Below are 13814 nucleotides of genomic sequence, written 5' to 3' on the forward strand. Positions count from 1 at the left end.
CATCCCGATCAGCCTGCGTAGCATCCTCAGCAAGGGCTTGTGGCATAGACGGCGGAGTAGGAGGCACAGGAGCAGTGGGGTACGGCGGACACGAGACCTCGCCAGTAAGAACACCCCACAGCCGAAGGCCACGCATGTGGATGCGCATAAAGGCAGCAAACTCTCCATAGTTGGTACCATCAAAAATCACACGGCACCGGGGAATACTGACATATCCAGACGAAGACGACGCCATCTTCCTTCAAATAATTTTTTTTTCTTTTTAGATCACGATCTGGATCGGGATCTCAGGCTGGCCGCCCGTGGCAGCCAGAGGCAGGCGATGCGGCGCCGGAGAGGGGCGGCGCGGCCGACAGCAGGGCGGCGCTGGAGATGGCCGGCGCGGCCAGCGGCGGGGCGGCGCAGGAGATGGCCGGCGCGGCCAGCAGCGGGGCGGCGCCGGAGATGGCCGGCAGGGCCAGCAGCAGGGCGGCACCGGAGATGGCCGGCACAGCCAGCAGCGGGGTAGCACCAGCAGAAGACGGGACGGCGCCGGCGGTGGCAGAGAGGGCTGGCCAGGGACAGTGCCGGCAGGGGACGGGGCGGCGCGAGTCGGCCGGGAACGACGCCGAAGATGGTCGGAATCGGCTCGATTTTGAGCTCAAAATTTGATGAAAAAGGGGAAGAAAGAGGAAAGTGGAGCAGCAGCGGCCGGAAAGATCACCGGCGGCGGCGGCGTGGATCGAGCACGGAGTTGCAGCGTGCAAAAAGCTAGACCTAGAGCTTTGATACCATGTTGTGAATGAGCAACTAGTATTCACAGTGGGCCAAAGGCCAGTACATGTCCAAGGGTACAATATGCAGAAAAACCCCTCACAATATGGGAATATACAGTATAGGGAACTATACACCACTAACACCCTCCTGTTCGCACACGAACACGTCGCCGTGTACCCTCGACGCCGAGCGCGATGCGCGGCAGCACACGCCGAGGGAGGCTCGCCGGAAGCGCGATACGCAAGACAGTCCGGCGGGCTCTTTTGTAGACCCGAAACCCCACTCGCCCGGGAGGGACCCCGTCAGGGCTTGCGGCGGCTATGGGATGCCCTAGGTCGGCCTGACCGCCCCTAGGACCTCGTGGATTCGCAGCCTCCAATCCTGAAGAACAACGAAGAACGAGAAGAAAGATACAAGGGGAGAGAGATAAAAGTAGATGAACACGAAAAAGTAGTAGATGTGTTTGTTCGATTGGTGTTGGTTCAATCGGCCTGCACCCCTCATGTATATAAAGGGCGACTGGACTTTCCGTGCAAGATGAAGGGCTGGATTCACGTCCAAAACCCTAGATTGGGTCCAATTCGGATGGTTTGGTCCGAACTTTCTATAACTGTTCGGTAAAAAACGTATCTGCACATTGCGGGCCCTTTTCGAGGCAGTAAACGACCTCAAATCAAAATCTCGTTAACAACAAAGTTGTTCGCCTCGAAAAAACGAAGAACTTTCATGTTGATCGCTTTTCCATCCGAGTTCATCTTGAACGTCTCATCAAGGTCGCAAGAAAATATATCAATTCTGACATTTTCGTCTCTTCTCCAATTTGGCTCGCGCCCTACCTTAGAGGCCTCTATGGTCGGGCGCCCTACCTCCGGTAATTTGAGTTCCAGCAGTATTTTAGCTCCACAAATTGCATACTAACTCGGATCGCGATGACTCAAAAACCAAAGTTGCTCGTTTCGACGAGACACACAACTTTCGTTTATATCACTTCTTCATTTGAGGTCATCTTAAAGGAGCTCTAATGGAAGCCTTCATATATCGATCCTCGAGATCACCTCTGACTGCTAGTATAATCGGCTATCAAGCCGGATCATGGCACAACTTGGCATGGTGGACATGATGTCTCCTAAATGAGCAATATATCTGTCACGCCGAACACCGAATTATGTTCTTGATTAGCCATCGGCCCAAAACGAGTATCAACACATGCCCCCCTGTTTTCTGGCAGAGCTTGCATGCCAGAAAATAACTTTCTCCACCTTTTGCCCAGGACGATGTCAACACTCCATCGGCCATTGGTTCTCAGGACGATAATTCTATATCGGTCATTTATGTTCAGGTTGTTTGCCACCTTGGTAGAACTTCAAATAATCACCTTTGAGAACAACCACTTCATCTTGACGATTGATGGATGTCCCAAATACGTTCATGTACATCTCCCATAGCGGCCCTTGCTTGATCTTCATCCAATCACTTCAAAAGAATACCGTCAACTGTTCGGCGATAAAGCTTATCGTCCATTAATGCACACTTAAAAGCCATCTGCCGAACAACTCTGTCCGTCTTCTTGCTAGGATCCTGCAAATATTCAACAATATGTCTTTCCAATTTTCTTATTTACCTGCACTAGATCCTTCATTAGTGACCGAATTAATGGGATTTAATTCGGTCTTACCTATGACAACAAGAGCAAACATCGGCTTATGAGATATATGAAAACGCCACGATTAACATGGTAGCCAGATGCTTGTTGTGCTAACTCATTTGCATTCCAAATGTCTTGTCTAGATATATGAGAAATGCAAAAGTACCCTAAGGTAGAAATTATATCTAGAGATTGATCAAGATACATATTAAGTGATTCGTCGAAACATTGGTAAACCTTAGATTTTTTATATACTACTACCAACGAATCACTAGAAGCCTCAATATGTGTAGCACCTATAGCAAAAAAATAGTTCTAGCACGAATAGCGAAGCTTCATATTCGGCCTAAGATAATCTAAGCGGCATGAGGCTTTGAAAATAGAACCAGTAGGAGATAAATAAACAATACCAAAGAATTGGCTATTGCTTTCAAAAACTGAAGCATCATCATACTATCTCCATGGTACTAGAGAGACAAAATCAATAAACATATTATGCTCATAATCAATACCCAGCAATGAAATTTAGAACAATTTGGCCTTTCATAGATTTACAAATTCATAAGCCAAATTGCAAAAGCATAAGCATAATATTCAATAAACACATACCTTGTCTCGGGTTTCAATAGGACTAGGGACGATGTTAGCACAACACATCGTCCATGATTAGATAATTCTCTTAGGGCGATAGGATAAGTATCGGCCATGTGCTGTTTGCCTCAAAGGCCTGTATAATTCATCCACCAAAGTATGTATAGCCGAAATAAACAAAATAAAACAACTCTGATTATGAACTCTAAACATTTCGGCCTCTCAGATTAGCAACAAAATTGCAACTAACCAAATGAATAACGTTTTGGTAATACCCTTTGATGACGTAAAGAATTATGATGCACCCATGGTTCAAAATAAGACCATGGGGGGTAACTGGTCATACCTGGGGATATGCTATATGGCATATGTATAAATGGCAGAACTGAGTAATGTGGACGATGTGCTGACCGAAACTTCTTATTATATGATAGACTATTCAGGATTGATCTTTTGCTAGCCTCGTTATTTTCTTCTTTCATCCTTTTTGTTATTCTTGCAATAGGAACTTGCACATCCTCCTTTCTTTGAGGTCCTCCCTTAGGGACCCATGCCATGTTCTTTGTCTTCAGCTTTGCGGCACTAAGCCGTTTCAGCTTTCTCTCTTGCCAGCTTGTTAAGCCGAGTGGGCAGCCCGGCTGTGATTTAGTTTTGCACACTAGCGTTTCTTCCTTGGCCTCTGGTAGTTTCAACTTTATTTGTTCAGATTTGGCACTTCGAGCTCCAGCATTTACTTGCTTCATCTCTTTGTCTTCTGTAGCCAAGGTCAACTTGACCGGCTCTTTTTTATTTGATACCGAATCTGAAACATCACACTTACGGTTATCCTTTTTCACTTGATAGACTTGCTTGATCGTCTTCTTCTTGTTCGTTGAGCTCCTAACCGATTCCTTTTTATTGAAACGGTCTTTGACATGTGATTGTTGTTCAGATTTTGACCTTCTTGGAGATGCATAATTTTGGTTAGATGATCTATAGTAAGACACATAATGTGCCCTTGGGCCATACCTATCCCATGATGGATATGGATAACAATCAGCGTAAGGAGGTATCCATGACATTGGCATTCGTGGCCCATAGGGAGGATACGAAGCTGCTGCATTGAACTTCTCCCATTGCCAATCCCGGTCTTTACACTTTCGCCTTGGGGGTGATCTTGATGACTTTGCAATACTTGGCCGATAAGAACTCCTTGCTTCACTCTCCTTCTTATATTTCTCCAATAACTCTGCGAAAGTGACTTTAGTTTTCTTACCCTTGTTCTTATCATGGCCTTTGTCATGGTTCCTTTTGCATCCATTGATCTTTGAATTTCGTTGTTGCCCCCCAGTGCTTGATGTCCTTGGTGTAGCTTCAATAGAACACCCAGCTCCAAGAATGTCTTTAATATGCTCTTGAATAATTTCTTTACTTGAGAGTGTGATCCCATTATCTCTAGTGTGTACGTTCTCATCATCATATGAATCGGCTATAGGTAACCGATGCAATAAATTTTTGCCATCAAGACCAATCGAATTAGATTGGCCATCTGTTTTTGTTTCAACAAATTTCAATCGTCCTTTATTAATGGCCGATTGTACTATTTGATGGAACATGATGCAATTCTGAGTAATGTGCTGAAACGAATCATGCAACTTGCAATAGATTCGTCCTTGTACTAATGGCTCAACATTGTGATCAAGAATTCTGATATAATCACTCTTCAGCAATACACACATGCTCAAACTAAAGGTACACATTTTATTTTCCAGCCGATCTTGCTGTGAGAATGGCTTTGAAAGTAAGCAACCAAATGGTTCAGATTTTACATCACCCCATTTAGTTACGTGTTGATTTTCACACTCTTTTTCCGATGTGTTTGAGTAAGTTGTTATACAAGCATCAGCTTTATCACAAGACACTAACCTTGGCTTTGAATTTCTGAAACCAAAATAGTTATAACACACATGTCTCACTTGAGACCAAATGTAAGCCAAGTATGAAGTAAGCAAAGCTACCCATGTAGATATAAAATCCAAATGAAACAATGTGGAAAGCCTTGGCTGTGATAATTTGTCAATATCGGTCTCTCTAAATGGCACAACATGTTGACCGATATGCCTAGTAACCATTTTACTGCTAACAAATAATTTACAGTTCACGATTGGTCTTTGAATGTTTCTTCTAAAACTATTGCTAATAGATGCATGAACAATATATTTTTGACCAAATCTGAAAATAAATAAATTATTTGCTAGAGATACCTCTTTGAAGACGTTAGTAGAACAAGATGGTTGTATGTCATGAACAATAACTTGCCCCACCTTTGGATGATTTTCTAACGCCTTGTCTTCATGTTTTCCTGGATCATGTGCTCCTTTACTTTGATGCTCTTTCTCAACCGAACATTGTTCGGCTATATTTTCTTGTCGTTCATGCTCATTAACTTCTTTGGCATGCAATTCATAGGGCAACATGTAAACTCCTGTGCATCCATAAAAATCAAGCATGGTTGCCCCATGATCTTTTTCACTGAAGCTTGCATCTCTTGATTCAATAGATTCAGCACATGTATTTTTTGATTCAGCTCTTTCAATAACCGAATTAACCATACTAGCAGAACCATCTTTATTTTCTTCATGGATCTTATTACTTTGCAAATCTTCTTCTTCTTGCTTTGGTTTTGCAGAGGGTTCAACTTGTTCACTACATGGAGGAAGGGACTTGATTTTTTCAACTTGAGTAATATTGTCTTGGTGATCTTTTTTGAGGCTTGCAAGAAACTCATGCAAATCTTCATCTTCATACTTTTTCTCAAGTTTCCTCTTACGCTCCTCAAATTCCTCGTTGCGCCTCTTTCTTAGTACTTCATAAGCTTGTCGATATTCTGCTGGCAATTCCTCAAAAGTCGGCGTGGTGAAGTCGCCGACACTATTACCTGTGAGCATTGGCTTGGCTTTCTTTGTATGGGCCATAAATTTTGCTTTTGCCTCAGCCCAACTTGGATAGGTTTGCCCCCCTATGTGCTCTGTTTCTTTCGGCAATGATGTCTTGCCGAAATCTGGCAACTGTGCGGGACAAAACTTGATATTGAATGCTTGGCGCTCCTCTTCACGTCTCTTTTTGTATGCCTCATACGCTTGTATTGCTGCGATATCATGTGGTCTTTCTTGTAATCCTAGGTGAAGAGCATTAAGCTTCTTGAACTCAGCTGCAAGTTTTCCCTTCCAATCATTGTTCTCATACGCTACACCAATAGATGATGGCACCTGGGCTTCTATTGAATCTCCACTTATTCGGCTATAACCATTGTGGAGGTGTGGAGCCGAATTATGGATATCTCCAGTTGCATGTGGTGCTGAAAAGTTAGTAACATAAGGTGCAACATATGATGGTTCAGGGTAATTGGCCAAATAGCTAGTAGTAACATGTCCAATTTCCCTATCCATCGGCATGCATGCAGGTGAAACAATATATTCTGAACTATCTACCGATGAATAAAACGATGAAACACTATCTTGCAAGCTACTGAAATTTTTAACATTGGGTATTTCATATTGATTAACTGAAGTCATCATGTTGTTCATCGGCATATGAACTTCTGGGGATGCCGATGCATGAGAACTCGAATTTATATGTTGCAAGTTGCTAAGAGTATGGATATTATTTCGCATCGGCTTTTGCACATAGTAAGATCTAGGGTTAGTCGATACAGTATATATATCAGAGGATCTAGCAACATCAATATAAGAGCTGTTTGCATCTACATAAGGAGATTGGGGATTCATGATACCGTTGTAGATTGCAGCCTCTTGATGACGATCTTTTCGTAGCAAGAACGGGCTGGAGACCGTTCGAAGCTTCGTCCCCAGCGGAGTCGCCAAAAAGTGTGTTCGCACATGAACACGTTGCCGTGTACCCTCGACGCCGAGCGCGATGCGCGGCAGCACACGCCGAGGGAGGCTCGCCGGAAGCGCGATACGCAAGACAGTCCGGCGGGCTCTTTTGTAGACCCGAAACCCCACTCGCCCGGGAGGGACCCCGTCAGGGCTTGCGGCGGCTATGGGCTGCCCTAGGTCGGCCTGACCGCCCCTAGGACCTCGTGGATTCGCAGCCTCCAATCCTGAAGAACAACGAAGAACGAGAAGAAAAATACAAGGGGAGAGAGATAAAAGTAGATGAACACGAAAAAGTAGTAGATGTGTTTGTTCGATTGGTGTTGGTTCAATCGGCCTGCACCCCTCAAGTATATAAGGAGCGGCTGGACTTTCCGTGCAAGAAATAGGGTTGGATTCACGTCCAAAACCCTAGTTCGGGTCTAACTCGGATGGCTTGGACCGAACTTTTCAAAACTGTTCGGTTTAAAACTGGCAGTACTTTGTGTGGCAACTTTGAGGCAGTAAACGACCTCAAATCAAAATATCGTAAACAACAAAGTTGTTCGTCTCGAAAAAACGAAGAACTTTCATGTTGACCACTTTTCCATCCGAGCTAATCTTGATTATTAAATTGAGGTCGCAAGAAAAACGATCAATTCCGACTTTCTGTCTCAGCCCCAGCCTCAGCTCGCGCCTGACCTTAGAGCCCTTTATGGTCGAGCGCCTCAAACTCGGTAATTCAGGTTTCAGCTGTATTTTGGCTCCACAAGTTGCATACTAGCTCGGATCGCGATGACTCAAAAACCAAAGTTGCTTGTTTCGACGAGGCGCACAACTTTTGTTTATATCACTTCTTCATTTGAGGTCATCTTAAAGGAGATCTAATGGAAGCCTTCATATATCGATCCTCGAGATCACCTCTGACTGCCAACATAATCGGCTATCAAGCCGGATCATGGAACAACTTGATCTGGTGGACATGATGTCTCCTAAATGAGCAATATATCTGTCACGCCGAACACCGAATTATGTTCTTGATTAGCCATCTGCCCAAAACGAGTATCAACACCTCCATATCTTCCATTCGCTTCCATGGCCGGCCAAGAGGAAGAGCCCAACAAAGTGACATAACTGAAGATGGTGTACGCAGACCTTATTTGAAGAGGTTGTGGTAAATCTCGGCTTTGCCTCCTTTGGCTTCCACCATGGAAGTACCATAGCGATGAAGGAATCCACCACACGTATGCTAAAGTGGGCTCATAATAATTTGAGTCATGATAAAATATACGTAGGCACGAGTGGTTATTAGTATTTTCTCTACTAGAGAGTTCGGGCGTGTAAAAAAACATGCCAACGGGCAATTTCTCTATGGCTATTTTTTTATGATTTTTTTGTGCCGGCCCAAAGTAATCTTGACCTGACGATAATGCCCGAACAACGCTGGAAGAAAAGGCTCATACAACGGCCCAATAGTAAATAAAGGGCCAGACTACAACAGTTACAAGCAAAAGATAAAAAAACAACCATAGGCACGAATGTTGACACACAAAACAATCCAACAAACCTCAAACTAACTGAGCATTAAAGCTAGCTCTCATCTAGCGAAGAACTAGCAAATCCCATTGTTTTATTCAGAAAGAAGTGAGAGGATATATCTTTATTTGTAAGCATGGACGTAATCCTGAAAATAGAAATTGCTGTGGATGAAGCTCGCGAGGCAGCGGGAGGCAGCAAAGCAAAACACAGATAACGACACGGCGGCGGTTTTATGCGCGGCCGACGTTACCAGTGTCCCCTTGTCGACGGCGAGGAACCCGACGACTGCGACTGCCGCGAGCTGCAGGGCCACCTCCAGCGCCTTCATGGCCTTGAGCGCTGCGCTGCAGGCCCTGCACTGCGCGACGTGTGACCAGTACCTGCGCGCGCGCGCACGCCGTTCAGATTTCAGAAGATCACTCAGATGTTCCGAGCTTCAGGTTGCAGTGAAGACTGAAGAAGCGGAATGGTACGTAGCTTTAGTACTAGTACCTGTCCATGAGCTTGTCTTTAGTTGGAGTCGCCGGGAGCTGATCGACAGTGGTGGCCGGCCAGCCGATCTGGTTCTTGCAGTGCTCCCTGAACCACCTCCTGAAGGCGATCACCATGGTGTCCGACGACGTAGGCAAGTAGACAGCTCTGTGCCAGTTTTCAAGGCCGGCGGCAGCGAAGTTTCGCTCCTGAAATTGAACAAGAAGGATGGACCATGAGAAGAATTTTAGAATTCCGGTGGCTGAGCCTGAGCTGAGGAATCATGGTTGACCTCGATGTGGAGGATGTAGGTGTCCGAGTCCAAGATGGCGTTCTGCCCAATGTGGTGGAACCACCGTGGTATGATGTTGTCCAGCCAGAGGCCGAAGTTCCTCGGGAAGGCGGTGATCACCCTGCTCCTTCCCGGCGCCACGGGGATGCAGATGAACACGTGCATGAAGTGAGGCTTCTTTCTCTTCTTGTCCTGTCCAAACAAAATCAAACCAAACCAAACCAAGGTGAAGTTGTGGATCATCTGCAACAATTAATGGGAAACAGATACAATCCATACAAATACCTCTCCCTGGGCGTCCCAGGGAAGCGGCGAGCCGTAGAAGGTGCACGGCGCGGCGTAGCGGTAGTATCCGCCGTTGTCCTGCGGGGACAGGAACCCGTCCACGTTGGCCTCCTCTATCTTCATCCTTATCGGCCCGCCACCCTCTGTGTCGAACTCAACTGTGAAGAGAAGAAGTAAGAAGTCCCAATCAGTAAACTCAATTGGAGGCGGTCATGTCATGTGAGGGCAGGGGGGCATCATATCTTCCGGGGTCTTCCTTGTTGTGAAGCTTGCCAACCATTCCCATGTCAGGACCGAGTGCAGTTGCTGCGGGTTTTCCAAGCAGCACCTTGTGCGCGTAGGGGACGTGGACGGGGTCCATGAAGTTCTCCAGCAACACATCGTACCTGCAAAATAATCAACGATCTATCAGCAGGGGAGGGTAGGGGAGGGAGCAAAGGAGGAGGTTGATAACGGAAGCGTATTGGTTTGGTTTACCCGTAGGAGAGGTCCCTGATGGTGAACATGGTAGCGAAGGAGGGGTCGTCGATCTCCGGAATAAAGGGCGGCCGCTTCCTCTGCAGCACGTCCCGGTGTTCCGCGTCCGCCCTCGGGTAGAACCACAAGATGTTGTTCTGCACCACGCTCGGGTACGACGCCACGCACGCCTTGTTGTTCTTGTGCACCTGCGCGCGACACAGCAGCCAAGAATCGACCAGTCAAGAAAATCATCGGAGGAGGAGGAGCAGCGACCGATGGCGGGCGGGCGTGTCATTACAGGCGGGCCGAGGGCGGGCGCCTGGGGGATGAACTGGCAGGAGCCGCTGCCGTCGAAGCACCAGCCGTGGTAGACGCACTGGAGGCGGCCCTTGTGGTCGATCCGGCCCTCGGAGAGCGGCGCCAGGCGGTGCGGGCACGTGTCGTCGAACACGCGCCACTGGTTGACGGCGCGGTCGTGCCAGGCGACGACGCGGAGACCCAGCACGGTCTTGCCGTGGGGCGCGCCGGGGTCGAGGTCGCAGACGGGGGCAAACGGGTACCACTGGTCCATCCAGTTGAACCGCTCCACCTCGTCACCTCCACGGGGCGACGGCGGCGCCACCATGGCCGAGACCGAGAACGACAACCGAGCGGCCTGCTGCCCCCGCGCGGGCGCGGGCGCGGGCGCAGGCGCGAGGCGGGCTGCTCTGGTGCTGTTGGGCACCGGGGCAGAGGTGTGGAGCGGGAGCGAAGGGCATGCGCGCGGGACGAGGAGGAGGGCAAGGGGATTCATGGAGCTTGGCGACCGGAGGGGGCGGACTACTCGGCGAGTGATCGCAAATTCAAGTCTCGCTACATTATTTGATGGTGCATTCATTGGCCTCGTCTGTCGACCCCACCCACGTTTGGTTGTCCATGGGAACAGGGATACCCTTACGGCTTGCCAGTCCAGCCTGCAAAGCTCTGAGCATCGTTGCGCTTGTACGGGAAAAACCCTACATGTCGCCCTTTGTGACCGTTACTCCGTTAGTAACTTGGGCCACGGCGGTAGGGATGCAGTCGGGGTAGATGCTAACGATAATTTCCGCTCAAGATTCGCATCCGAATCCATTTATGAGGGCGTGATATGTTTTTTTTAAAATCTATTGGATATGGATGTAGATGTAAATATTGGTCGAGCGACGGATACAGTAGCGGATATGATATTGGTTAAGTGAACATTTTTTCCTTCTGTTTTCGTTGGATTTCATATCTAATCTACCCTAACCTACTTACAAAAAAGGCTTTACGTTGTTGTTGCTGAACATTTTTAAATTTGCACGTTTTTCAATTTTGAACTTGTTACAGGTTGGACAGTTTTAAAATTTTAACATTTTTTATTTGAACATTTTCAAATAGGGATATTTTTAAATTTTGAATGCTTTTTCAATCCTGAATTGCTATTTTCTTTTAAAAAAAACAGATAATAAGAAAGAGAAAAACTAGAGAAGAAGCTTAATTACCTAGATCGGCCCAACAAGAGGGCGGACACGGGCAAGGCGTCCTTCCATCCCGCGTCTGGCTAGGAATAGGAGCACCCACTAGTAGGGAAATGACTATAGGGGCACGACTAACGGAAGTGGGGGCGGACACGGGCAAGGCATCCTTCCATCCTGCGTCTGGTTGGGAATAGGAGCACCCACTAGTAGGGAAATGACTATAGGGGCACGAATAACAGAAGCGGGCGCATGCTGAGAATAGGAGCACCCTTGTAGCGTCGATCAAAGCATATGCGTACCTTATATACTCTCTATGGGCTCGGCCCATTCATACACATCAACTAATGTGTTGACGAAGTTTTAGAAAGTTCATACAATTCAAAATAATTGCTTACGAGGCTTTTAAAATGTTTATACTGGAAAATAAAAAAAATTGTGCAGTTTAAAAATGTTCATTGGTAGGAAAATAGAGAGAGTACAAAATAATTGCTCACTTATTACTATAAAATATTCATGTGATTTAGAAAAAAAATGAAAGAGTTTCACCGAATGTTCATATCAGTGAAAATTATCTTCACACGCTGCAAAATAATAGTTTTCCAGGCTTCAATATATGCTCACATATTGCACGAATAAAATCTGAATGATTTTAAATATAAAAATAAGAAAACAAAACGTAAACAAACCACCCGACAACAATGGACCAAGGCACAAGAATTAAGGAAGGTATAGACAAAACGGAAACACTACAGCATGCACAGAAAATGAGATAACTGAAGCTTTATAAAGAGGAGCACAGAAACTTCTGACATCTTTCTATATATCTGAATTTAAATAAATTTCCGACATCTTTTCTATAAACGGAGGGAGTACATATATTATAAAAATATGATAACTGAAGCTTTATACAAAATATTCACAAGAGAAAATATGTGCCGGTCCTAGATAGGAACCACATGCTTCCTGCTCATGGACACGATAAATAATAAAAATAAAAGAAACATTTATTTATAGTGAAACATTATTGCAGTTTAAGAGCACAACGACTTGTGAAATGGACTACATAGATGCCCAGTAAACCAACATGTTATGAAAGGTGGATAGAGTAGCCTAGGGTGTACCATATTTAGTTGTTGCAAAATGTGAAAGCGAGGAAGGAAGAGAGACAAAGAAAGTTATTTGCCATGGTTCAACATGGCATTTGGAGTGGAGTCCTATCACAACCCGTGGGACTGAGAGACGTGGGGAACTGATCGCATGTGTTGCAGACGTGTTGTACTTCTTTCCTGGCTTGCTGTTCTGAGCTAGGCTGAGTACCCTCGGTATCGAGCTGATTTGCTCTCGTTATTGAATTCGAGTGGAATTATTCTTGGTGCAATTGTTGTTGCCTAGGCGGTCAGTTAGATGGCAAGGAAGCGGTATGTATCCCATGTCCTCGAGTAGATCGGAGACGAACTCGCCATCTGGGCGCTGGCTCCGGCCTCCAGTACCGTGAGTGTAGGCTTTGCCCTGCAGTGTTTCTTTCACCGTCAGTTCTGCTCCGCCTTTTTTGGTTTTTCTCTCTTGCTCCGTCTGTTCATACTTTTTGTAGAAAGATGATAATAGAGATGGAGTATGTGGAAATAAAAAATGTTTAACAGCTCTCGTCCAAGGAACCACCTCATGAGCGTTGGCAGCTGCAAAGCCGAGATCTCCGACCAAGTGTTGAACAGCTGGCAGAAAGTCAAGGATTGTTACAATGACAATGGATGCTGTCGGCAAGCTCGGCAAGAGCATCTCCACTCGGTTGGCGCTCCCCACGGCGAAATCCGGACGAAACAACCGCCGGATTGGACGAAATAAAGTCGTGGGGAGTTCCGTATTTCCAGTCGTCCACCCGGAGTTCGGCGGACATAGTTTAAATTCAAACAAAGCATCGTCCCGCGCTACAAGTACGACCAGTTGATCGGCAAAAGGAGCAAAAGGATCAGCCACAGATCGGCGATCGGAGGGAAATTAGACGGAAACAGGTTCATCGGCAGTCCCGGCCGGCACGGCAGTGTCCGACGGACCAGTTTCCTCACACGCCGTGGCCGAAGCGGCTGCGGCGATCGGCAACAAAGCGGCAGTGGACGTCGAAGCAGTGGCAGTCGACGAGGTAGACGGTGAGGAAGCCGAGGTAGGAGCCGGCGGAGACGACGAAGGACTGGCCGGAGTGGCTCGGAGAATGTCGCTGCGGTGGCCCTGGTACCAATTCCTCGTCTCCTCGTCCATCAGTTCCATGTTGCCGCTGCCCATCAGGAACGCCAAGTCTGTGTTCCTCTTCTTCGCCGCCGCCGTCGTCTTCAGCAGGGCGATCCGGACGCCTTGGTTGGCGAGCATCTCCCGCCACCTGCCGTCGAACTTGTCGTTCCTCCCGTCGGCGTGCGACCTCAAGTCGGCCCAGCACTTGTCGATCGACGCCT

The 13814-nt window shown here is 46.9% G+C and overlaps 1 protein-coding gene across 1 annotated transcript; it reads right to left on the reverse strand.

Moving 5' to 3' along the window:
- Positions 1 to 8290: 8290 nt before the first annotated feature.
- LOC127311197 (protochlorophyllide-dependent translocon component 52, chloroplastic) lies at positions 8291 to 10757 on the reverse strand. The gene is made up of 7 exons (XM_071823331.1): positions 10191 to 10757; positions 9911 to 10098; positions 9675 to 9819; positions 9434 to 9592; positions 9149 to 9340; positions 8878 to 9065; positions 8291 to 8765 (listed from the first exon to the last, which is right to left on the reverse strand). The coding sequence occupies exons 1-7, from the start codon at positions 10683 to 10685 to the stop codon at positions 8507 to 8509; spliced, it is 1626 nt and encodes a 541-aa protein (XP_071679432.1). The 5' UTR covers positions 10686 to 10757; the 3' UTR covers positions 8291 to 8506.
- Positions 10758 to 13814: the final 3057 nt, after the last annotated feature.

This window comes from Lolium perenne, chromosome 7, assembly GCF_019359855.2.
Source record: "Lolium perenne isolate Kyuss_39 chromosome 7, Kyuss_2.0, whole genome shotgun sequence".
Classification (NCBI taxonomy): domain Eukaryota; kingdom Viridiplantae; phylum Streptophyta; class Magnoliopsida; order Poales; family Poaceae; genus Lolium; species Lolium perenne.

What these genes read in the sequence shown, in the direction of transcription:
- LOC127311197 (XM_071823331.1), bottom strand. Translation starts at nt 10,685, where the DNA reads ATGAATCCCCTTGCCCTCCTCCTCGTCCCGCGCGCATGCCCTTCGCTC. An exon ending in CGCCCGCCCTCGGCCCGCCT is followed by an intron (nt 10,099 to 10,190) that starts GTAATGACACGC and finishes TGTCGCGCGCAG; the next exon opens with GTGCACAAGAACAACAAGGC. An exon ending in CCTACATCCTCCACATCGAG is followed by an intron (nt 9,066 to 9,148) that starts GTCAACCATGAT and finishes GTTCAATTTCAG; the next exon opens with GAGCGAAACTTCGCTGCCGC.